The 25879-nt window shown below is 36.9% G+C and overlaps 1 protein-coding gene across 4 annotated transcripts in view; it reads right to left on the bottom strand.

Annotated features, from left to right (window-relative positions):
* ARFIP1 (ADP ribosylation factor interacting protein 1) overlaps window positions 1-25879 on the bottom strand; it is a 132129-nt gene that overhangs the window by 80618 nt on the left and 25632 nt on the right. For all 4 annotated transcript variants that reach the window (XM_007189421.2, XM_007189423.2, XM_007189424.2 and 1 more), the window contains one exon: window positions 9323-9424. In XM_007189421.2, the coding sequence (XP_007189483.2) occupies window positions 9323-9424 (102 nt within the window). The remainder of the gene's footprint in view (window positions 1-9322; window positions 9425-25879) is intronic.

The following is a 25879-nucleotide window of genomic DNA, read 5'->3' as shown; positions in this document are numbered from 1 at the left end:
TTGTGACCACCTAGAGGGGTGGGATAGGGAGGGTGGGAGGGAGACACAAGAGGGAGGAGATATGGGGATATATGTATATGTATAGCTGATTCACTTTGTTATACAGCAGAAACTAACACACCACTGTAAAAGAACTATACTCCAATAAAGATGTTAAAAAAAGAACTAGAGATTTATTAATGAATTCTCCCCTTTTACTCAGAGAGAGGAGGAGAAATCTTTTAAAAAGGAGGAATTCGCAAAGCATGCATTGTAACCACCAACAATCTGTAAGGATTCTCCAAGTATTCCACAAACTACACAAACTCTCTTCTCCCTAGTTTCCTTACACTATATTTTCCCAGTTTTCCTCCTTTCTGCATCTTTAAAAATGGTTTGGTGTTCTTTCCTGGCTCTAGTTTCCCTACAAGAGCAAAGTCCGAAGTCTCACTTCCCTTCTTGCCGTGGTGACCTGAAGAATCTGTCTCCCTTGTCTCTAGTCTTGTCAGCCCTGAAATTCATTCTTTGTACAGTAGGCGGAGACAACTTTCTAAAATGCGAATGTGATGAGGCACTTCAGTTTTTACTCATTTAGTGGTCCTCCATTGCTTTTTAGGTAAAGTCCAAACTCCTCCACATGGTTTTGAGGTTTTACAGGACCTCGTCCCTACTTACTCTCCAACCTCATTTCTCACACATCTGCCCCCACGTTCCCCACTCCAACAATAGTGAATTTTCAATTCTATGGTCTCGCACCTTTTTCAGGTCTTTCTAGTTGCCTCTGATGGGACCATTCTTTACTCTTCTTCATCGGGTTGGCTCATCCTTTAGATTCAGCTTGGAGAGCACTCCCTCAGGTAATCTTCCCATACTTGTTTGTACCCGTTATCAGCCCATGCTATACTGGGCTTAGCATATCACTTCTCACACAGCAGTAACATTATTTGTCTACATTCTCTCTCCTGAAGACGGTAAGCTCCCTAAGACCATCTATTTTGTTCCTTTTTGGTACTCCTAGTATTTAGCAGATATAATACTAATACTTCATTTAATTTTCTCAATTTAAACACCTTATCTCATTCTTCAAAATGGATAAAACCTTCCATAGCATTTACATAATATAATTTTAAAAGAAACAAATTGAAAATTTTATGTTAAATATTCTATAAACTTTGGTAATTTAAAACCCCCTTTTGTTGTTTTAACAGTTAGCTGCTTATAAGGAGCATCTGCCAGAAGCAAAGCTGTTATTCAACAGACCTCCACATTCCTAATTCTGCTGTAAACATACTGCAACATCCTTAACCTCCTCACGGTGGCCTCTCTGACACTCTACAATTACCTTGAGTCAAAGTGGACTATTCTCCAACATTGTTTATCAAGCGGGCAGAGGGAGGGTCAGCATTTTCTCAGCTGTCCACTTCCTAACTACCAGTTCCCAAACTTTGGTTTGGGTAAGAATCACCTGAGAAAACTACTAAAAATGCAGGTTCTTCTTAGCTGCCTGTTGTAATTCTGGTTAAGTTGAAGTGTGGAGCCCAGGAGTCAGAATTTCAAACAAGTAAGTGAGGTGACTCTGATGTAGGTAACCCTCTGTCTACACTCTGAAGAGCTCTGCTGTAGTGTGCAGTGCCGACTCCCACCTCTCACTGCCCTTGCGGGCCGCCCCACCTACCGCCCTCCATCACCCACCTTCTTTCCGGTCAGTCCCCTCAATAATGAGGGCTTTGGCATATCCAGGTCTTCTGCTCTATCCCCAACTTTTACCATTATCCTGGGTGTTCCCAACATTTTGCATGCCATTGGGCACACTTTCAGGGAATGACTCTATGTTCAGTTTGCAATTACTTCCAAAGTGATATGTGAGGTGTCTAAGCTGAGTTTTACAGCTCATCAAAAACGTACTCTATTAATGGCACGGTATGTAGTCTGTTGCTTTATTTTTTTTAATACAAACTGTGAAATACTTAAAATGAAATAAAATCTATTGCATGAGCCTGTCTACCTATGTTGATGCAGAATGATGGGTTGTAGTAATAACCATCTGTGAAGATGTATGATTTTTTCCCCCTCAGTATGCTTGTAGGAAGCCTAAGGTTGGTAGTTTCATTCAGATTTGGTGATCTGTAGTTGGACAAGGGGCCAAAAGAGTGTGACAGCAGATAAAAGATATATTCAACTAATACACTACATCCCAACCTGCACTTTAGTCTCAGATTTCATTAACTTCTTCATCTCTAATGCCTTTCATCTTTCATGCCCAATTCTACTTAAGCAACTGGAACTCCCATGGCCACTCTTTGGATCTTGTCATTGCTCAGGAAGCAACACTTCTGGAATCTTAAATCTAATAACTTACTTTATGATCACAATCTTCTCCCATATCTGTTACTCCAGATCAAGACAGCAAATCTCCTGACTTACCTACTTTCTTCATTTTATCAACACACACACACACACACACACACACACACACACAAACTCAATCTCATTTCTCTCTCTCTCTCTCCCCACTTCCCTCTCATTCACTCAACAAACATTTAACAAGAACTTAGAGCATCACTATCTTCTGGCAGTTTACTGTCTATTCTCTTGGTTCCACCCCAACCCCTGCATCTTAGACTAAAGTCTAGATTCTAAGTACTACTGAAGTTAAGATGTAACAATTTGCATCAAGGAACTGCTGAATTCATTCAAAGACTATCACTATGGAAATGTTTGTATATAACTACATTCAAAACAATTTCTCCTAAATAGTAAAACACTTATCCATGATAGCATTTGTTTATAAAGGTGCAATCTAAAAATTATAATTAAGATACATATGGCGGGCTTCCCTGGTGGCGCAGTGGTTGAGAATCCGCCTGCCAATGCAGGGGACACGGGTTCGAGCCCTGGTCTGGGAGGATCCCACATGCCACGGAGCAACTAGGCCCGTGAGCCACAATTACTGAGCCTGCGCATCTGGAGCCTGTGCTCCGCAACAAGAGAGGCCACGATAGTGAGAGGCCCGCGCACCGCGATGAAGAGTGGCCCCCGCTTGCCACAACTAGAGAAAGCCCTCGCACAGAAACGAAGACCCAACACAGCCATAAATAAATAAATAAATAAATAAATAAATAAATAAATACTTAAAAAAAAAAAGATACATATGGCTTCAGCTTTTCATTAAAAATTATACTTATTCACAATTTTCAACAGGAATATGAATCCAGAGTTAATTTAATAGGTGTATATATAATAAACACATATATTTTAAAACTTAATTTGTGGTAATAGCACTAAGAATATATTCTATAGTTTAAAAAAGTAAATATTAAAATGAATTTAGATTTGCATGGATTAAACAACCCCTGAAAAACATTTGCCATACCTTAAAAAGGGTCTTAAGATATACATCTGGTAAAAACTGGCCTTAGGAAAAAGCCCTCATCAAATCAATGCTGCCAATGACAGAGCTACTAAATTTTTCAGATAATGCAGAAACATTATATTGTATCACCATATAGTATGGGGAAAAACTGTCATCAGATGCTACTCAAACTCTAGGATAGAATGGCTGAAGTAGAAATTATGTTAAATTTAAGTCATACTGAAACTCACTCTTTCACTGAACAACTACTGTGAACCCTAAGCTGTGCACTGCGCACATACCATCTCTGCCCTGAACAGAGTGATTCCAAGCTCTTGGGAAAAGCAGATAAATAAATGGACAGTTACGACATCAAGGTGCGGAGAGGAAATATGTTCTAAAAAGGGTTCTTATAATTTCTATTCTTATATTCTTTCCCAAGTCTTCTTTAGACTGCTAAAGTATGTTATCCAGACTAATAAGTACAGGGGAATGGAGAAACTACTTAGTTTAACAAAAGAATTAAAGAGTAAAAGAAAAATAACAATAAAGACTTCCAAAACAATAAAACTTCCAACAACAACAACTACAACAATGATGACCATGATGCATGTGGAAAATTAAGGACAAAAGATGTGTCAAGTCTAAGAGTATAATATCTCTTCCAGTTGTTCCATAGAAGTCTAGAAACCGTGTTTCTAATCCTGGTTCTAACATTTGTTCATTCATTCACTAAACATTTAATGAAAGCCTGATGATCTATTATGTGCCAGCACTGCTGCCAGGGCCTGGAGATAAGGTAATGAATGAGCATTCTTGCCCACACTGTACTTACAGTCAATCACATAAGCTTTTGGTACAGCAAGTTAATATGGGTAATTCCATCACAACCTCAGGGCCCCTTTTCCTCAGTTGTAAAATAAAGTAGTGAGACACAGGGATCTTCAAGGTATTCCTACTGGATTAAAATCCTGTGATTTAACTCAAAACTTGTAGATCAGGAGTACTTAAAACACAGGGAACCTAAGGATCCACCTGCAAGGTTCAAGGGATCCTAAACTCCTTCAAATTGAACACAAGATTTGGTAGCTTTGTGTATATATAGGTTTTTCTAGAGAAAAGGTCTATAGGTGGAAAAACCTAAATTATGAATTTTAGTTTTGGGCCTACGACAGGAAAAGTTTTATTTTAGCTATATTTACTAAGGTAATTTCTCTAAATCTGCCAAATATAACTTAATTCACAAGAAGTTTCAACTTAATTCACAAGGAGCTAATATTCACTTCTTTAACTCATGGTACAAATTGCACATTTCTAACCTAATATTTTGACCAGCACTATAACATAATAAATTATAAATAATATGTAGTTTATAAGTAAAAGAGTAATTTGTATTCTTTAGAGATTAAACTTTACTACTCTTTAAAAAATAACAATTACTTTTTATTTAGAAGCAAAAATATTTTTGCTGTAAAGAACTGAGATAATACTAAAATTATTATCCTGTCCTCTCTACATATAGCTGCTGCCCCTCATCTTAATAAAAAAAGTAACAAAAGTCGAAACATTAACACATGTTAAGCTGCTGCCAGGGAATTTCTAGGACAAACTCTCCCATTACATTCTCTATTTCAATGTGAATGTTGAGTTAAAGTCCACCAGAGCCTCGCGTCGTAGGAGACTAAGAAGGGAAATCAAATGAAAAATGAAACATCGGCAGTGAGACACAGAAAGGAGAACAGAACCATTTACAATTTCACTGCCTGGGCCACAGTGACGCCAACTGGCCAGCCAAGTTATGACAACTTAATAAGCCATCATCTTAATTTCATACAAGACTTTATACTTTTTAAAGTACATTATGCAGTATGCATTAAATAAAAGCCATTATATGATTTTATTTTATTTCATTTTTTCAATATTTTTTTATTGAAGTATAGTTGATTTACAATGTTGTGTATTGTATGATTTTAAACATCAAAGATGTATAAAATATGTATATTAGTAAAATACCCTTAGTTATGAGCTAGTTTCTCATGAAATCTCTTTACTAGTCTATATAATACTAAGCAGTACATTATTCACACTTTCCTTATGAACTTTTATCTATATTAAAAGAGAAATATGAATATGACGTTAAATACAATTTCCATTTTATTGCTCAGGAAAATAAAGGAGTATGCCAAAATGTAGGTAAATATATGCCTAACAGATCTTGGGAGTAATTTATTTAAAAGTCAAAAGATGCTTTTGAAATACTGTTTTCACTCATAGTAAAAGGGATCACATAGCCAAGTTTTATTTTAAAGAATATTAAATATATAAGAAACTCTCATGATATATATTGTTCATAAGAGCAGCTACAAAGAGAAACAAGTTTTATGATGTTGAATTGCTTTAGAGAGGTAAAGTGGGGTGTACTGTTTGAAGTGGATTACTGCTTCTAAGGAGTCTTGCCTACTGGTAAAGTTCACATCCAATAAGAAGAGAGCTCCAGGACAACATTTCTTTTTTTCCTTCTTTACCCCCCAACAGAAAATGAAATAACATTACAGGGGAATCTCCAAAAAGAGAATTAAACATTAAATAAGAAGTAAACTTACAAAGCAGCAAGTTAACTGGCTTTGACTGCATAAGCAAAGAACTTATACAGATATATAATGATTTAATTCACTTCACTCTAATAAGACTCTATTCTAAAGTTAAAATTTGAAAGGATTAAAAAAAACTTTTCAGTACTACTCAAAGGCAGTAAAGGTTCTTAACTAAAGACTCATGAATAGGTTTAAGGTACAAAGCAACCCTGCAGAAGAATGAAGCTGGTGGAATTAACTACCAGGTATCACGGTTGAAGCTAGTATTTGTTCTAGACTTAACTACTCTAATAAGTAAGTAGGTAAGATAGTGTGGTATTATTGGAAGGATAGAAAAAAAGACCAAGATATAAAACAGCCCAGTAGCAGAGCCACACATACACGATCACCTGATTAACAGCAACGGCCCCTATGTGGAAAAAGGATAGTCTTTTCAACAAATGATGAAAATCACATGCATATGAGAAAAGAAAATGAACCTTGACCCCTACATCATGCCATACACAAAATTCAAGATGAATCACAGACCTATGAGTAAGAAGTAAAACAGTAAAACTTTTAGAAGAAGATAGAGTATCTTCATGATACTGGGATAGGCAAAGATTTCTTAGAAGGGTCACAAAAATCATTAAAGGTAAAGAAACACTAATAAATTGGACTTCATTAAAATTAACTTTTGCTCATCTAAAGATACCATTAACAGAGTACAAAAGCAAGTTACAGACTGGAGGTAAACATCTGCAATACACACATCCATACAAATGACTTATACCCAGAACATATAAAGAACTCCTACAAATGAATTAGAAAAAGGCATATACTTAATAGAAAAATGGGCAAAGGACTTGAAAAGATACTTCATAAAAGATAATACTCAAATGGTCAATAATAATCTGAAAATATGCTCACCATCATTAGTCATCAGGGAGACGCAGGTTAAAACCACAATAAGATAACCATTATGATTCTATCAGATGGCTAAAATTTAAAAGTATGACAATACCAAAAATTGGTAATGATGTGGAATAACTACAATACTTATTCACTGCTGTCAGGATTGTCAGCTGGTTTGATCACTCAGCAAACTAGCTGACAATATCTACCAAACCCAAACATCACCATGACTTGGCAATTTCACTCAGGGTATATACTCAACAGAAATAGGTGATTATGTACACCAAAAGACCTGTATAAGAATGGTCACAGCAGCTTTATTCATAATAGGCACAGGCTGGAAACAACCTAGGTATCCATCAACTGAAGAATGGATATACAAATCGTGGTGTATTGACACAATGGAAAACTATATTACAATGAAAAAGAATTAAATACTGCCAAAGCAACAATATTATAGACATAATGTTGAGTGAAGGCCAGTCAGAAAAGAGTACACACTGTATGATTCCATTTATATGCAGTTCAGGAAGAGTCAAAAGCAATCAGTGACAACAGAATTATAGTAGTAATTACCCTAGAAGGGAGGGAGGTATATTGCTTAGAAGAGGGCAAGAGGGAGCCAGGTAAGGCAGGACCTCGAAATGTTCTACTTCTTGATGTGGGTGGTGGTTCTGTTGAGCTTTACACTTAACATTTGTTCTTTTTACTATGTATAAGCTATAGCTCAAAAAAAAAAAAAAAAAAACAGGCTTAAGGCTTAAGATGGAAGATGGCAGGTGAATCCCCAAAATAATGCAGCATTTTGTATGTGTTGCATTTTTCTCAAAGGTTTCATTAGACTGTCTATTAGAGTATCAACTCCCTGGTGGCAGGTATTTCTGTCATTTTTGTTGTGATGATATCCCCAGTGCCTGGTATACAACAGACACTCAATAAATGTTTGCAGAATAAATTCACAAAAAGGAGCTGTTACCAAAAATAAGATGAAGCAATCATTAACTAAAATCCTGGTATAACGAATTATTTGAATTAATAGAAGTTTATAAAGTAATTGGTAGACTGTCTAATGATGGTAACTTGAGTCTCCTTAATATACAAGTGTGTCTTAGTGTTTTCAAATACCAGAAAGTGAAAATTTCCTTTGAGTGCTCAGAATTTAAGTCTTTCTTCTGTCAGTCACCCTATATTGGGCCATGGATGCTTAGAAACCGAGTTAAAACACTTGCAATTAAAATAAACATATCCCAAGCTTGAAAACACATTTGTTTCTTCCAAAGGACTGCTGAGCCAAAAATAAGTGAAATTCAGTGGAATTTTCTAAAAATCCATTAAAGTGATCTATCTAAAACAGTAGTTTTCAACCAGAGGCAAGTTTTTCCCTACCCTTGACATTTGGCAACATCTGGAGACATTTTTGCTTGTCACAACTGGAGGGTGCTACTGGCATCTACTAGGAGGAGGCCAGGGATCCAGCTAACCACCTTACACGCACAGGCCAACCCTCCACTAAGGAATTTACCTGGCCCAAAATGTAGATAATGCTGAGAATGAGAAATCTTGATCTAAAATATCACCTTCTGTTAAACTAAAATAAAGAATTTTATTCTTAAAACATATGAAGTAAAAAGAGGCCTATTTAAGCTGTAAAATAATTCAAGTATCTTTCAACCAATACTTTTTCAAGAATACGAAACTATATTTTTAAAGTTATTTAAAGTTGTACACATGTATCAAATGTCGTAAAAAGGGATGTATAATTCAAGTATCTCCAGAAATGATAACCATCATTATCATTTCTAGGACTATATTAGGCATATTACTTATTTTAATCTCATTTAATATTAATATCTCCATGAAAATAAGATCTCATTTAGAGAGATTAGAAAACAACTACTAGAAGAGATTAAGTAAATATCTGCCCAAGGTTACACTGCTAGGAATGGCACAGCTGAAATTTGAACCCACATTATCTCTAAACCCATGATTCTTCCATTAAAATGCATTAAATGTCAATTTCAAATGCGCAGCAGATCAAAATTAAACACACCCCAAGTTTCATTTACCACTGAGTCAAATATGCCATTTTAGAAAGTGAACGGCAAAGTCAAGAGAAGCCTACTTAGGAATTATGTACTAAGAAAAGAGATAAGATAGTACCAATTTTTTAAAGGATAATCTAGTTAATATTTTTTCTTATCACAAGTAAAATGAAGTCATTTTCTATAAAGTTATATGCCAAAATCATCAGATATACTCTTGCTCTGGTCATGTAATAAAATTGCAGATAGTAACATCAAAGCCTAAATGCTTTAGTGGCCTGGAGCTTATTCTTGACAAATCACTAACATGTCCCACCTAGTCATCCCTCCATAATAACATTGGATTCCTGGCATTTCAGCCTATCTAAGAACATATTCCTATATTAAACTCTATTACTTTTGTCTCAACTTTAAGGGCTTATCATGATTCTTTGTATTAAGAGACAGCAAAGTGTTCTTACCCTATTAAAGCCATGTTCATGAGAGTCATCAACTTCTCCATTACTAGTCACTGGAATTTCTGCTGCTGAATTTTTTGGAGATTCTTGAGCCATAGTAGACTCCTAAAAAAAGGAGGAAAGAAATAGTCATAAATAACACCAAATCATAAAAGGCAAACATTCAAAAGACTATATTCATGTTTATAGCACTTAAAAGCCACCATTATAGTCCTTTTTAAAAATAATTATAACCTACCTAATCCTTATGTAATAAACATGATACTAATATAATAAAAAACACATCTGGCCTTTAAAACTGCATTCAACTTATATTTCTTGATCTTATTGTAGGTACCAGGGGGCAATATCCTTACCTTGTAAACAGTACAAATGACACAAAAATCAAAAAATGCAAATAATGTCTTAGTATTATTGAAAATAGTTTTGACTTTACAGGCTGCCTGAAAGATTCTTGGATCTACAGACCACACTTTGAAAAACACTGGTATAGACAAATTTAACCAACATTTAGTGAAACTTGTTATGTGCAAGGCACTCTACTAGATTCTAGAGAATATTAAAAAAAAAAGATAAGGTAGGCACTGCTCTGGGGGAAAGTACCACTGACTCAGTTTGGGAGACTGACTGGACTCTTCAGTAAATACCTAGAACAGTAAGTATCTGCCCCTCTTTCTTTTGGATCCTCTAAAACCAAAACTTTTGGAATAGTTATAGATTGCATAAATCCTAGGGTCTTCCTATGCCAAATTTCTATTTCCTGGAAGCTCTAGAAATGTTCTGCTTCCCATAGATCCACATTTATATTACACTTCTACTCCTTATACAAACCTCTTTTTCTTTACCATGACAAATTTTATACATAGTAATGTTTCTAATGTCTGACACAAAATTTAATAGACTATCTCTACATCTTTGTATTCCCAGGGATCTAAGCAAATAAATGAATACATTCCCTTTCAGTAAAGTCAGGTCCTTGAGGACAGAGACAGTCATAGCCATCTCTGTATCATTAGAGATTAGCCCAGGGTTCTCAATAAATGTTTACTGAATGGAAAGGATACGAGCTACATCAAAAGTCTGATTTGTAGTTATGAAGGTGTTAAAATGATCATTATACATTTATGTTCCACCCTCACTCTCTCCCTTGTCCCACCCATTGAGCATGTAGTCACACATTCGTTACTTCTTATGGATATCACTGCAGTAAAACAAACCAAGGGGAAATGTCGAAATAGCAAAACAAAAAAAGTGAATTACCAAGTATCTCAAAATCAGTGTACTTTAATTATATAGAGACAATTTTAATAAAAGACTAAAATATCAAACTGAACTTGGTTAAGCCAATGAAAAGAGAACTTTTATAATAAGGCAAAATCCTGTTAATATCACTTAAAACATTTCCCAGAAAACTCAGTTATTTCCTTGCATTCCTAAATATCTTATTAAAAAAATACTGGTTTAAAAAATGCCATATTTCAGAGTTCACCTTACCACAGGCTCGAAACTAGTGAGGGAATTAATAAACTGAACATCTCACATAAGACTTGAAAATTTAAAAAAAAATTTCAGAGAGAAGATTTCAAAAGTTCAAGAGGGGAAAACAAAAACTTCTCTGCTTTAGATCGGATTCTGGGGGAAGAGTCTCTGAATGCAGGAAACTTATTGTAGGGTTCTCCACTAAAGTGAGTGAGGGTAGTAAGACTGGACAGAGCTGCAATGCTGTCGTTACATCATAGGCCTTGGCCAATCGTATATGGAGCACTGAAGCTGAGATGGCTCTTTAAAGTTGTTCCAAATTAAGGGAAGGGGGCCAGGCCTTTGTACCCCCGCATCCCTACCCCTGGTTATTAGATGCAGGCTATCCCCTGGATAGGGGTAGAATCGTGGACAAGGCAGTTCTCTTTGGCAGAGGCAATTCCTGGGGAGACTCAGCTATGAGCCCTCAGCAGGCATCACTCCTGGAAGGACAGCCCTGGTCCTAAAGGAGGTAACTGAGCCCCTCACCATAGCATCCACTATATCTTCCTTATTATTCTTCTAAAGCAGTATCTACTTTAAAAGGATTTGGAATGTCTTATTTAAATTATATCTGGCTACTTTTATGCATATATTTACAGACTTTCACTGATTTCTACTAAGAGAAACTGTCTCTTTCACAGTCCCCAATTAAGGGGTGGCCCCTGATTGAACCAAAGAAGAACCCCTGACACAAGGCCTTGCAAGCTACAGGTTTCAAGATAAGGCCGGGTTAGAAAACCATTGCGCAACAGAGGAAAGAGGAATTTCCTGAGCTAATCGGACCCTTTCTGAAGGTTTGAGCTGGGAATGCTGAGCAAATCAGTCAACTAGGGTACTGGGAAGACAAATGAAAGCACAAGAAGAACAAAGAGTAGAATTATTTTGATGAAAAGTCACAGCTTAAAAATTCACAAACTCTACTTGACAAGTGTTACCAAACTTGTCAAAGTTTGTTGACAAAGTGTTATCTGTATCTAGAGCTTCCTCTGTTTCTAAATTATGACCTTATGAAAATCTTCTGGTTTTTTTTTATTATGGTAAAAAACGTGTAACGTAAAATTTACCATGTTAACCATTTCTAAATGTATAGTTCAGTACTGTTATGTATAGTATTCTCAATGCTGTGCAATCTCCAGAACTTCTTCATCTTGCAAAACTGAAACTCTATACCCAATAAACAACAACTCTCCATTCCCCTCCCCCACTCCCCCAGAGCCCTTAGCAAGCATCATTCTACTTTCTATGAATTTGACTGATCTGAATACCTCATATCAATGGAATCATATAGTATTTGACTTTTTATGACTGGCTTATCTCACTTTACATAATGTCCTCAAGATTCATCCATGTTGGACATGTGTCCAAATTTCCTTTTTTTTTTTTTTTTTTACTCTTCTTTTTTTTTTTTTTAAGTATTTGTTTTTATTTATTTATTTATGGCTGTGTTGGGTCTTCGTTTCTGTGCGAGGGCCTTCTCCAGTTGCGGCAAGCGGGGGCCACTCTTCATCGCGGTGAGCGGGTCTCTCACTATCGTGGCCTCTCGTTGCGGAGCACAGGCTCCAGACGCGCAGGCTCAGTAATTGTGGCTCACGGGCCCAACTGCTCCGCGGGACGTGGGATCCTCCCAGACCAGGGCTCGAACCCATGTCCCCTGCAATGGCAGGCAGACTCCCAACCACCGCGCCACCAGGGAAGCCCCAAAATTTCCTTTCTTCTTAAGGCTGAATAATATTCCACTGTATGTATATACCACATTTTATTTATTCAGTCATCCACTGATGGACATTTAGGTTGCTTCCATTTCTTGGCTATTGCGAATAGTGCTGCTGTGAACATGGGTGTGCAAATATCTCTTCAAGGTCTTGCTTTCAATTCTTTCAGAAATATACCCCAAAGTGGGATTGCTGGATCACATGGTAATTCTATTTTTAAATTTTTTAGGAAACACCATACTGTTTTCCATAACGGTCGCACAATTTTATATTCCTACCAACGGTGCACAAAGGTTCCAATTTCTTCATATCCTCACCAATAATTGTTACTTACATTTTTAAAACAGTAGCCAACCTATTAACTGTGAGAAGATATCTCATTGTGGTTCTGATTTGCATTTCCCTAATGATTAGTGATGTTGAGCACTTTTTCATATGCTTGTTGGCCATTTGTGTATCATCTTTGAAGAAATGTCTATTCAAGTCTTTTGTCCATTTTTTAAATTGGGTTATTTGTGTTTTAATTGTTGAGTTGTAGGAGTTCTTTATATATTCTGGATATTAACCTCATCAGATATATGATTTGCAAATATTTTCTCCCATTCTGTAGGCTACCTTTTCACTCTGTTGATTGTGTCCTTTGATGTATAGAAGTTTTTAGTTTAGATGTAGTTCAATTTGTCTATTTTTACTTTTGTTGCCAGTGCTCTTGATGTCATATTCAGGAAATCTTTGCCAAATCCACTATCATAAGCTTTTCTTCTAAGAGTTTTATAGTTATAGGTCTTACATTTAGGTCTTAGATATATTCTGGAGCTGGTTTTGTGTATGGTATAAGACAGGGTCCAACTTGCATGTTGATATCCAGTTTTCCCAGAGCCATTTGTTGAAGAGACTTTCCTTTTTCCACTGAAGGGTCTCCACATCTTGGCTTCTTTTGAGATCCCTATTTTCCTCACTGCCACTGCCTCCTTACAATATACCCAGATTACTTGAGGCTACTGGAGTTAAGTTTCTGCTCCTTGTGGTTAAGAGATGTACAGACACTAGGTATTTGGTCTCTAATCCAATCAGGAAGATTAAGATCTAGCTATCTAAATAATCATCACTCTTCCAAATTGTAAGATATGCTCTTACTTTCTTCCTCCTAAAAATAGCTGGTGATTCAACAGGTATTTACTATCTTCTATGCAATATGCATGGGATGAAATAGAAATAGAAATCAGATCTTAGGCTTCTAGGAACTAGAAGTATTGGTAAAAAATAATTACAGTACAGTGTGGTGAGCACCAGAGGGAAGCACTTAACATGGTAAGCACTCAGAGGGAAGACTTAATCAGAGGTGATATTTAAGCTGAATCTTATAGGATGACAGATGGGGACACAGTAAAGGAGAGATTCTAAATAGAAGGAATAACAGGAGCAGAATAGAAAGAGTCTAGTATATTCTAGAAACTGCAACTAAAGCAATTTGGGTAGAATGGTGATTATTCATTCATACATTCATCAGTTCTACTAATTTATTGAGCTCAATTTATTGAGCTCTCTCACAATATCAGATACTCAGGATAGAGTGGTGAACAAAACAGACAAAACTCCCTACCCTCATAGAGCTCATGTCCTAGTTGGGGAAAACAAATAAATAAATACACATGTTATACAGTCATAAATGCTAATGGGCATGTGTTCATGAATGTGCTGCTTTAAATAAGGTAGTCAGGGAAAACCTCAGAAGAGGTATCATATTTTTGTGAGACCTGAATAAAGTGAGGGAGTGAGCCATAAAGATATCCGGGAGTCCAGAATCCCAGGCAGAAGAAATAGTAAATACAAAGACGAGGAGGTGGGAACATGCTCAGCTTTTCAAGGAACAACAAGAAGGCCATGCAGCTTGAGGGCCAGAGGAGAACAGAAGGAAATGTCAGAGAGGCAGCGAAGGGCAAGAACATGTGCAGCTTTAAAGACCATAATAAGAACTTTGGATTTTATTCTTAGTGAAATGAGAAGCCACTTGAAGGTCTGAGCGTAAGAGTGAAATGACCTGACTTATGTTTAAAAAGGATCACTTTTTTCCTGCTGTGTTGCATTAAACTATAAGTGAGCAAAGGCAGAAGCAAGGAGAACAATTTAACGGATTAATCTAAGCAAGAGATAATGGTAGCTTGGAGTAAGGTGACATTGGCTGAGGAGGTAAGAAGTGGTTAGATTCTAGGCATATTCTGAAGGCAGAACCAATTGGAATTCCTTACAGACAGATGTGAAAGATGGGAAAAAGAGAGGTGAAGGACAACTACAGAGGTTTTTGGCCCCAACAGCTGGAAAGGTGGAATTGCTGTTAACAGACCTGGGCAAGACTGGGGGTGGAGCACAACATGGAGAAAATAGCTAAAGTTTAGCGTAGGACATATTAAGGTTTATGTAGATAAGGTTACTAGGCTCTTGGATATATGAGCCTGAGTCCAGAAGAAAGCTTGAAGCTGGGGGTAAGAAATTTATAAGTCATCAGTGTGTAGATGGCATTTAAATCCCTTGGATTGGATAAGATCACCTAGAACACGGGTCAACAAACATTTTCTATAAAGGGCCAAATAGCAAACATTTTAGGCTCTGTGAGCTGTAAGGTCTCTGTTATAACTACTCAACTCTGCTGTTATAGCCCAAAAGCAGACACAGGCAATACATAAATGACTAGGCATGGATTTGGCTTGACCTTTGATCTAGAAAGTTGATGTAGATAGAAAAGAGAGGTTTGTAGACTGAGCTCTAGGACACCCCAATATTTGGACATGGGAGGAACTAGCAAAGGAAACTTATAAGGGATGGCAAGCAGGGTAGGAGGAAAACCACAATAGGAGGCTTCCAAGGACAGGTTTCTGCTTCTGGAACTAATGGACTAAGACCCTATACTAAACCTCCCCAACCCTGCACAGAAAACAACTGTAAAAGCTGAACACAACTTAAGAAGCAATTAATTGAAGGCACTGGAGAGTAAAGAGACTCTGGTGGAGAGCACATGCTTGCTTGGAGGAGGGGAGATAGGGAGCTATGCAAGCAAGTTTCCATCTCCTTGGCTTTTAGCCTAAAACTAAATCCTATCTATGCTGTGCACCCAGTAGCTGCCAGAGCATCCAGGGGAAAACTAGTCCTTCTGAGTTGCGGAAAAGTTAAGCTCACAAAAGTAAAAGGTATGGGGGAATCCTGAAAAGGAAAGATCCAGAAAGGGGATTCCCAAACTCTGTCTACTCACATCTCTAACCCCTCAAGGTACCTGCACAGAACAGACTCGACTGAGCTCACCTAAAGCCGAAAGATCTGAATTGAGACCAGAGCTGCCACCCAAGAAACAGTTTGTAATGCAAGTCCAGCCAAGAAAATTATCAGCCAAAACAAAGGAAGCAATACTCACTGGAGAAAAATAACAGAATCCAGGATCTTCACATCTCAATGTTCAAAACGTTCAGGATACAATCCAAAATTATCAGGTATATAATGAACCAAGAAAATGAAACAGAATTCCCAAGGGAAAAGAAAATCAATTTAGTCTGGCTCTGAGATGAACAAGAGATTGGAACTAACAGATAAGGATTTAAAAGACACTATTATAATACCTTCAATTAAGTAAAACAAAATATTTTCAGTGAATCAAAAATCTCAGTGAAAAAAACAGGAAATCTCAGCATAGTAAAAATGAAGCAAATAGATTCTAGAATTGAAAACTACAATTTTTCAAAGAAAATATTCACTAGATGGACCTAGCCAAATGAAGATGACAGGAAAGAGTAAAGTAAAACTAAATTAAATCAATATAAATTATCCAAGGTAAAGAACAGAGAGAAAAAAAGACTAAAGAAAAAGAGCTTCACAGACCTGTAAGAAAATATTAAATATTCCAATTTATGTGTAAGTAAAATACCAGAAGAAAAGCAGACAGAAAAGGGTACAGAAAAAGTGTCTGGAGAATTAATGGCCCAATTTTTTCCAAATTTGATGAAAGACAAACATTTATACATGCAAGATGTTTAATGAACAGCATGCAGAATAAACACAAAGTACATCAGTCAAACTATTTAAAGCCAAAGATAAAGAGCTAACCTCAAAAGCAGCAAGAGAGAAAAAAAATATTACTATCAGAGAACAACAATCCAACTAATGTCTGATTTCTCATCAGAAACTGTAAAGGCCAGAAGAGAGTGGAACACTGTGGTAAAAAGAAGAAAACTGTCCACCTAGAATTCTTTATCCAGTGAAAATATCCTTTAAGAATTAGAGAGGATATTAAGGATATTTTCAGGTAAAACTAAGAGAATTCATCACCAGCAGACCTGAACTACAAGAAATACTAAAGGAAGTTCTCAGGCTGAAGGGAAATAAAACCAGACAGAAAAAGCAGATGTTCAGAAAAGAATGAGAAGGAAATGAAATGGTAATTCCCTGGGTAAATGCAAAAACCATTTTTTTTTCTTTTTGCCTTTTCATCTCAATTTCTTTATAAACCATAAAACTGCTTAAAGCAAATGTTAGAACATCATTTCTGTGGTTTACAATGTATCTAGATGTAATACATATAAAACAACTGTATTAAAGAACAAGGGGGGAGGTAAGGGAAATATGGACCTAAAAGGATACAAAATTTCTATGTTTTAAGAGAAAAGCGGTACATTATTAATTATAAGTGAAATATGAAAAGTTTTATATACTATAATCATGGCAACCACTAGAAGTATAATGCAAAGAAGTGTAACTAAAAAATTACCAGGAAAATAAAAGTGAAATTCTTTAAAATATTCAGATAATAAAAAAAGGCAGGAAAAGAGGAGGAGAGAAAAAATACAGAGGAAAGAAGTAAAAAACAAAGAAACTAAGAGGGTAGATACAAAATCAACCACATCAATAATGGCATTAAATATTATTGGACTAAACATTTTAGTTAAAAGGCAGAGATTGTCAGAGTGGAATTTTTATTTTTTATTTATTTTTTGGCCATGCCACGCATCTTGCGGTATCTTAGTTCCCCAACCAGGTATTGAACCTGGGCCCTTGGCAATGAAAGTGCAAAGTCCTAACCGTTGGACCGCCAGGGAATTACCTGGATATTTTTTAAAAGTGACCCTACTATATTCTACCTATGAGAGATGCACTTTAAAGCCAAAGGTATAAATAGATGGAAAATAAATGGATGGAGAAAGATACACCATGCAAAGAGTAGGCATAAGAAAGTTGGCATGGTTTTACTAATATCTGATAAAATAGTTTTTTTTTAAGTATTACCAAAGATAAAGAGAGATGTTTCATAATGATAAAATGATCAATTCATCAGGAATATGTAACAATCATAAATGTGTATGTTGGTTCCAATAACAGAGCTTCAAAATAAATGAAACAAACATTGACTGACTTAAAAGGAGAAACAGACAACTCCACAATCATCTTTGGAGACTTTATCACCACTCTTATAGCAACTGAAAGAACAACTAGACAAGGAAAACTGGCATAGACATAGAAGATCTGAACACCATCAGCCACCCTGACTGATATTTACGGAATAGGAAACTTAATAATGGCAGAATACATATTATTTTCACACGAACATGATGTATTTAGCAAAACAGGTCATATTTCATGCCATAAAACAAGACTCAATAAATTTTAAAAGAGTGAAATCATATAGAGAATGTTCTATGACCACAGTGGAATTTAATTACAATCAATCAACACAGATATGCAGGAAACCCCCCAAAATTTGGAAATTAAAATAACACATCTAAAAAATTAATGTGAAAAAGAAGAAACCACAAGAGAAAGAAAATATTTTGAACTGAATGATAATGAAAACACAACATAGCAATATTTGTGCAATGCACCTAATGCAAAGCTTAGAGAGAAATTTATAGCTTTAAATGCTTATATTTGAATAGAAGGAAGATCTTAAACCAACAATCTAAGATTGTACCTTAAGAAAACAGAAAAAGAGCAAATTAAACTAAAAGTAAGACGTAGGAAGGAAATAATAATAAAGACCAAAAATCAAGGAAATAGATGGTAGGCAGTAGAAAAACTGGCTCGCATACTTCAAAAAGCTTAAGCTCATGAAAAATAAAAGTAGCTGAACTGTTGCAGATAAAAGGAGACAAGATAAATGCCAACTAAATACAATATACAATATGGACTGGATCACAAAATAGGAAAAAAATAGCTATAAAGGATATTACTGGAACAACTGTGGATTGAATAATAGTACTGTATCAATTTCCTAAATAATTTTCTAATTTTGATAAAAGTACTGAGATTATATAAGAAAAAGTCCTTGTTCTTAGGAATAAAGGGACACGATGTCTGCAAATCACTCTCAAATGGCTGAAAAGAGAAGAAACTATATATATATAAAGAGAAAACATTAAAGTAAATGGGACAAAACAATGACTGGTGAATATGGGTAAAGGGTTTAAGTTTTCTGTATGAAATTTTATCAAAATTTAAAGTTTGAAAAATAAAAATAACAAAAGAGGCTAGAAAAGTATGCAGGAGACTATCGTGATGGACTTTATAAATGCCAGACCAAGAAGTATGGACTTCTCTTAAAAGGGATAAGGGAGAAAGAAGCAGAAGAATCTGATCAATTTATTTTAGAGAACAGTCTGGTAGGAGGTTAGACTGAAGGGAAAGAAGGAAAGAGTAGAAGTAGAAGAACTATTTAGGAGGTATTTTACAGTCCAAGTAAGAAATAATAAAGATCTAAATTAAGGTTGTGGGAATGGAAAAAGGTAGATTCAAGAGTTCTTTAGGAGGTAAAGTAAGAGACTTACAGAGTGACTAGATTGTGGGGGATCAAGAAGGGGGAGGAATGTAGGATAGCCCATGCCCCCTCCCTGCCCCCTACCCAATTTTTGGCTTGGGCAAGGCGAAAGACAAACATGTCACTCACCAAAGGGTACAGCAAAGTCCTGAGAGGCACAGACTGTTTCATCCATAAATGCCAATGATTTTCAACCCTCTCTGAATCTTAGAACTACCTGGGGAACTTTAAGTTTTAAAAGTTCACCAGGTGATTCCAATGTGCAGCTAACTGAGAACCACTGCTATAAGCAGGCACTAGACTCTTTAAACAAACAAACAAACATAAAACTTTAGTATTGGGGAGGATCTACAAGTCATTCAGCTCAACTTGTCATGCAGATTAAAACCACAAATCAGATACTACTGTACACCCATTAGAATGGCCAAATTTAGAAAGACTGACAAAACCAAGTGTTAGCAAGTATGTGGATTCTCATACATTGCTGGTGCAAGTAAAAATTGGTAAAATCACTGTGGAAAACTTTTTGGCAGTATTTAACTATTAAAGTTAAACATATGCCTATCCTATGACCCAGCAACTCCACTCCTAGGAAATATACCCAAGAAATATAGTGCATATGTCCATCATAAAACAAATACAAGAATATTCACAGCAGCTTTATCCAAAATAGCTAAAAACTGGAAACAACCCAAATGTCCATCAACAGTAGAACAGATAAAGAAGCTGAAGTATAATCATACAATGGAACACTACACAGCAATAAAACAGAACTGCGGCTATTAAAAACAAAAAATCTCACAGACAACGTTGAGCCAATGAAGCCAGACCCAAACAGTAGGTACCATATGATTCAATTCAAAAAGAAAACCAATAAGGAACGATGACTGTAGGCAGAACAGTGGTAATCTTGGTGTGAGGAAGTACTCAGTCATGACCTTGACTTCCGGTTTCGTTTCTGCATGGAAGGAGCTTGGGAGTCACCACTTCATTCTAACAACAAGTAAGAAGCTGAACAGACTAAAAAATCAACTTTTCCTGGATTCATAAAAGGGGAGACACAGGGCACACCGCTACTCCCAAAATTGGAGAGACAGGCAAATGCAGGGAGCCATGGCTCACTGCAGCAAAAACCACCTCAGGAACCAGTGCTGGGGTAGGAAAACCTGAACTGTAATCGATGAGCTGCTGGAGGCTCAGTGTGGACAACTGTGAGAATTAAAGACTCCAGGGGGACCCAGTCATAAGCAGGGTCCCACAATGTTGAGTTTTGCTTCCAAGAGCCAGACCAGGTTACCCCTGCAAATATTGCAGAAAAACCCCCTCATCCTTCCAGCAAGTGGTGGAGAATTGAAAGCATTTTGAAATACACCGAGCACTCTGTTCTTAACAAGGCCTACCCTCAGGAGAAACCAGAACCTAACCTCTTGGGTAAAACCAGCACCTAACAGAGATGAGGAAGGGAAACACCCAAGCCCAGCACACTCTAACTATCCTGTCCCCCCCTAAGGGGAGGACAGAAAAACTGAGAAACACTTGTGAAGTTCATAATCCAGAGGCACAGGCCCACTAAAAGACTGAGACCTAATCATAGGACTATATAGTGCTTCCCTCCTCCCACACCTTACCCAGACATTGCTAAAGCCCTATTTACAGCAGTTCCTTTTACCTGATACATCATGGCTGACTATAAAGAAAAAAATTACAAGGCTTCCAAAGGCAAAAAACACAATTTGAGATCACAGAGCAAGCATCACAATCAGAAATGGCAGGGATGTTGGAATTATCAGACCAGGAATTTAAAAACTATGATTAATATGCTAACGGCTGTAATGGATAAAGCAGACAGCATGCATGAACAGATGAGCAACATAAACAGAGATGTAGAAATCCTAAGAAAGAACCAAAAAGAAATGTTAGAGATAAAAATCACTTAATAACAGAAATGAAGAATGCCTTTGACGGGCTTATTAGTAGACTGAACAATGACCTTGGGGTAGGCAAACATTTCTTAGGAAACAAAAAACATAAACAATAAGAGAAACACTGATAACCTGGACTTCATCAAAATTAAAAACTTCTTTTCAAAAAGACACCATTAAAAAAATGAAAAGGCAAGCCACAGATAGGGAGAAAACAGATGTAAGATATGTATCTGACAAATGACTGGTATTCAAAATATATAAATAAGTCTTAAAATTCAATAAGACGACAAACAACCCAAATAAAATATGGCCCAAAATTTTAACAGACGCTTCACTAAAGAAAACAAATGAATGGCAAGTAAGTGCATGAGAAGATAGTCAACGTCACTAATCATCAAGGAAATGCAATTTTAAGCTACAAGAAGATACAACTATATACCCAATACAATGGCTGAAGTTTAAAAAGACTGACAATACCAAGTGTTGGTAAAGAGTAACTGGAATTTGCATACACTGCTGGAGGAAACGTAAAAAACTACTTCACTTTGGACAACTGTTTAGCAATTTCTTATAAAAGTTAACATACACTTGATCATATCACTCATTCTGTACCTAAGCATTCACAAGAAAAATAAAAACAAATGTCCCAAAGAGACTTGTATATGTGTATTCATAGCAGCTTTACTCATAAGAGCCCAAAACTAGAAAAAAAAAAAAAAAAAAAGCCCATTAACAGGTTAATGGATAGACAAATTATAGTACATACATATAACAGAATATTCCTCAGCAATAAAAAAGAGTGAATTACTGATGCATGCAATAACTGTTGATTAATCTCATAATATTATGCTGAGCCAAAAAAAGCCAGACACAAATACATGCTATATGATTGCATTTATACAGAACTCTAGAACACACAAAATTAATTTATCACGACAAATCAGTTGTTGCCTGGGGAGAGGGGTGGATGGGGAAGACTGATGGCAAAGGGGCACAAGAAACTTTATCTGTATCTTGATTGTGATTATGGGTTTCCCAAGTTTATACATTTGTCAAAACTCATCGAACTGCATATTTTAAATGTATGCATTTTATCATATGCAAAATTTACTTCAATAAACTGTCAATTTTTTTTTAAGGGTGAATTCCATTCTACCATCTCTAAGGACAGAGGATCTGTTTTGCCTGAAAGCCCAAAATCCACCCCCAGGGAGACCATACCAGTCTGATGGGGGGAGGCATATGGCCCTGATCATGATCTTCCTTGCCCACCCACAAGGAAGAACGGACTTGCAGCTCTACAACCCAGTAGCAAATAAAGTTTGTCACCTTCCAAAATATGTGTTCATGACAAAAATAAATTAGGTCAATACCCTCTCACTATAAAAATTACTGCAGAATCCTAAGTGTCATTTACAGACATATATTCCCTGTTTGATCCAGAGTCTGAAAATTCACAAGCACTCGCCTCTAAGAGAATATCTAAAAAATGGCAGAGCATTAAAAAAATCCCTCTGTTCCTCAGATCCAGTGTCCCTCATCCTAGATCTTTTTTTTTTTTTTTAAAGTCTTTATTGAAGTTTTTACAATATTGCTTCTGTTTTATGTTTTGGTTTTTTGGCCGCGAGGCATGTGGGATCTTAGCTCCCCGACCAGGGATCAAACCCGCACCCCCTGCATTGGAAGGCGAAGTCTTAGCCACTGGACCGCCAGAGGAGTCCCCATCCTAGATCTTTTAAGGCAATGACTGGTTTGCCAAGTCAGACTTTTAGCCAAGTACTGTGTATATCTCATTCTCCCGGCTGCCCAGCCACAGTCCCCCCCCAATGTTGGGGAAAGCCTCCACATAAGGCTGGGGAAAGGCAGAGCCTGCTTCTTATTATATAAAAGCTCAAAACACCAGATAATCAAGCAAATATCTGGAGCCAGATTACTTGAGTTCAATCCCTGGCTCCTCCACATACTAGCTATGTAAACTTCCTAAACTTCCTAAAATTCTCTTTCCTCATCAGTAAAATAATAGTATTGTGCCTACCTTACGATGTTGTTGTGAGGATAAAATAAAATATAAAGTACTTAGAAAAGTATCTGGCATATAATAAGTGGTATATAGGTCACATTATAATTATTTGTTTCCCAAACTCTGGGGGCACTGCCATGTGACCTTGGCTCTGCCAAATCAAAGGCACTTGCCCCAGACCTGGAATCAGAAACTAGCGACAACAAGAAAGAGGAATGATGAGGAACTCACTCTGGGGCAGCCACAACTGTGGTGAGACCAAATGCCTTCAGCAGTGTCCACAGCACCAGGGGCAGCACCCAGTCACCAGAGCTAGTCACCAGAGTCCCGGCAGTGCGAGGTGCTAGGGCCAGTGCTAAGCAATGGCAGCGACAGTGCCCTCGCTGAAATCGTGCTGAACCGTGATTTGGAGCATACTCCCGGATATGGAGCCCGCATTCTGGTTTTCCAACCTTCCAGTAAGCTACCTCAGAGCCTCTTAGTAAATGTCTTTTCTATGTAAGAGAGCTGGAGTTGGTTTCATGTGCTTCCAACATAAGATCCTGACAGCTGACCTGCAAAAAGTGGATAAATGTGAAAAGGTCTTATACTATCTTTATGAGTGCTCCTGCATACCAAGTGATAACTATGAAATGGTCTAGAAACTTTTGAGAATGTTAGTGAACAAGTTAGCTATGGAACTTGTTTGATAGCTTCATGATACCCTAATCTAATGTGCCAATAACAACTAAAAAGCTGACCTTAATTAACTGCCTTCTACATGCCAGGCACTGTGCTAATAATAAGCACATTACAGGAAATATTTCATTTAACCCTCACAACTGCCCTGTTAGGTAGATAAGATTTTCCCAATTTTACGGATGAGAAAACTGAGGGCTAGGAAGGTTAAAGAATTTAAAGAATTTAAATAATGTATCCTCTTGCAAATGGAGCCCTACCAGAATAGTAAGAGCTAACAATGAGTACATACCAAGTGTCAGGCACTGTTCTAGACGTTTTTCACATACTGATTTAATTCTAATTATGCATGAACTCATTCAAACCCACCACAACTCACGAACCTAGATACCATTATTATTCCTGTTTTACAGGTAAGAGAACAGAAAGATTAAGAAATGTGCTTAATGACATGCAGCTAGCAAGTGATGAACTGGGATTCAAATCTGGCAGTCCAGCTTCAGAGACCTTATTTTTAACCTCGACATTATACTGCCTCCCTAAAGGTGACTGAAATACATCAATGGGCCATGCCAACCAATATATATGCCTTCAGATATTTATGAGTCAAACGTACTGCTTTCTTGATGTTGACAACTTGTACTGTTGTTTCTTCTGTTTCCATATCAACCTGCGCTACTCTAACTGTGCTACTTGTCTTAATCTGACCCTTCACTTCCAACAATTCAAGATTGAAGCAACAGCCTCCAGTTATATCATTATTGCTGCCTTTTGCTAATAACAGAGCCCTAGAGACAGCTGCGACCAGGAACTTCCTACTCCTAGCTGTGGGAGGTTGCAGAATTAAACTAGGACATCTGGGAATCAGGAGCTTCAGGATATGGACTACGCCTGCTGCTGCAAATGGCATCAGCTGCCAGAAAATATGCATGTTATTATTGATCCTGATAACTCCTTGGTTAGCAATTGGGGTCAATTTTAGTATCCATCCCCCCAGACAACATCTAGAGACATTTCTGGTTGTTATAGCCGGGGATGGTGTGCTACTGGCTTCTTGAAGGTACAGGCCAGGAATGTTGCTAGAGGTCCTACAATGCACAGGATAATCCCCCACAGTAAAAAATCATATAGCCAAATATGTCACAGAGTCAAGGCTGAAAAACTCTGTAAATAGCCTGATGCTATAAACTGCTTCTTATAATAGCAGGCCCAATGGGTCTTAATACTTACTCATTTTATCAAGTTACCCAAGACATTTTTCACAGAGGTAGAACAAATAATCCTAAAATTTATATGGGACCACAAAAGAACCAGAATTGCCAAAGCAATCCCAAGGAAAAAGAACAACACTGAATGCATAACCCTCCCAGACTTCAGACAATACTACAAAGCCACAGTAATCAAAACAGTGTGGTATTGGCACAAAAACAGACATATGGATCAATGAAACAGAATAGAGAGCCCAGAAACAAACCCATACACCTATAGTCAATTAAGCTTCAACAAAGGAGGCAAGAATGTACAGTGGAGAAAAGACAGTCTCTTCAGCAAATGGTACTGGGAAAGCTGGACAGCCTCATGTAAATCAATGAAGTTAGGACACACCCTCACACCATACACAAAAAAACTCAAAATGGCTTAAAGAGTTAAATATCAGACATGACACAATAAAATTAGAAGAGAACACAGGCAAAACATTCTCTGACGTAAGTTGTATCAATGTTTTCTTAGCTCAGTCTCCCAAGGCAATAGAAACGAAAGCAAAAATAAACGAGTGGGACCTAATCAAACTTATAAGCTTTTGCACAGCAAAGGAAACCATAAACAAAATGAAAAGACAACCTACGGACTGGGAGAAAATATCTGCAAATGATGTGACCAATAAGGGCTTAATTTCCAAATTATATAAAC

The sequence above is a fragment of the Balaenoptera acutorostrata genome, chromosome 5 (genome assembly GCF_949987535.1).
Source record: "Balaenoptera acutorostrata chromosome 5, mBalAcu1.1, whole genome shotgun sequence".
Taxonomy (NCBI): Eukaryota; Metazoa; Chordata; class Mammalia; order Artiodactyla; family Balaenopteridae; genus Balaenoptera; species Balaenoptera acutorostrata.
Note: the sequence above shows the minus strand (reverse complement) of the source record. Positions and strands in the feature narration are given on the sequence as shown.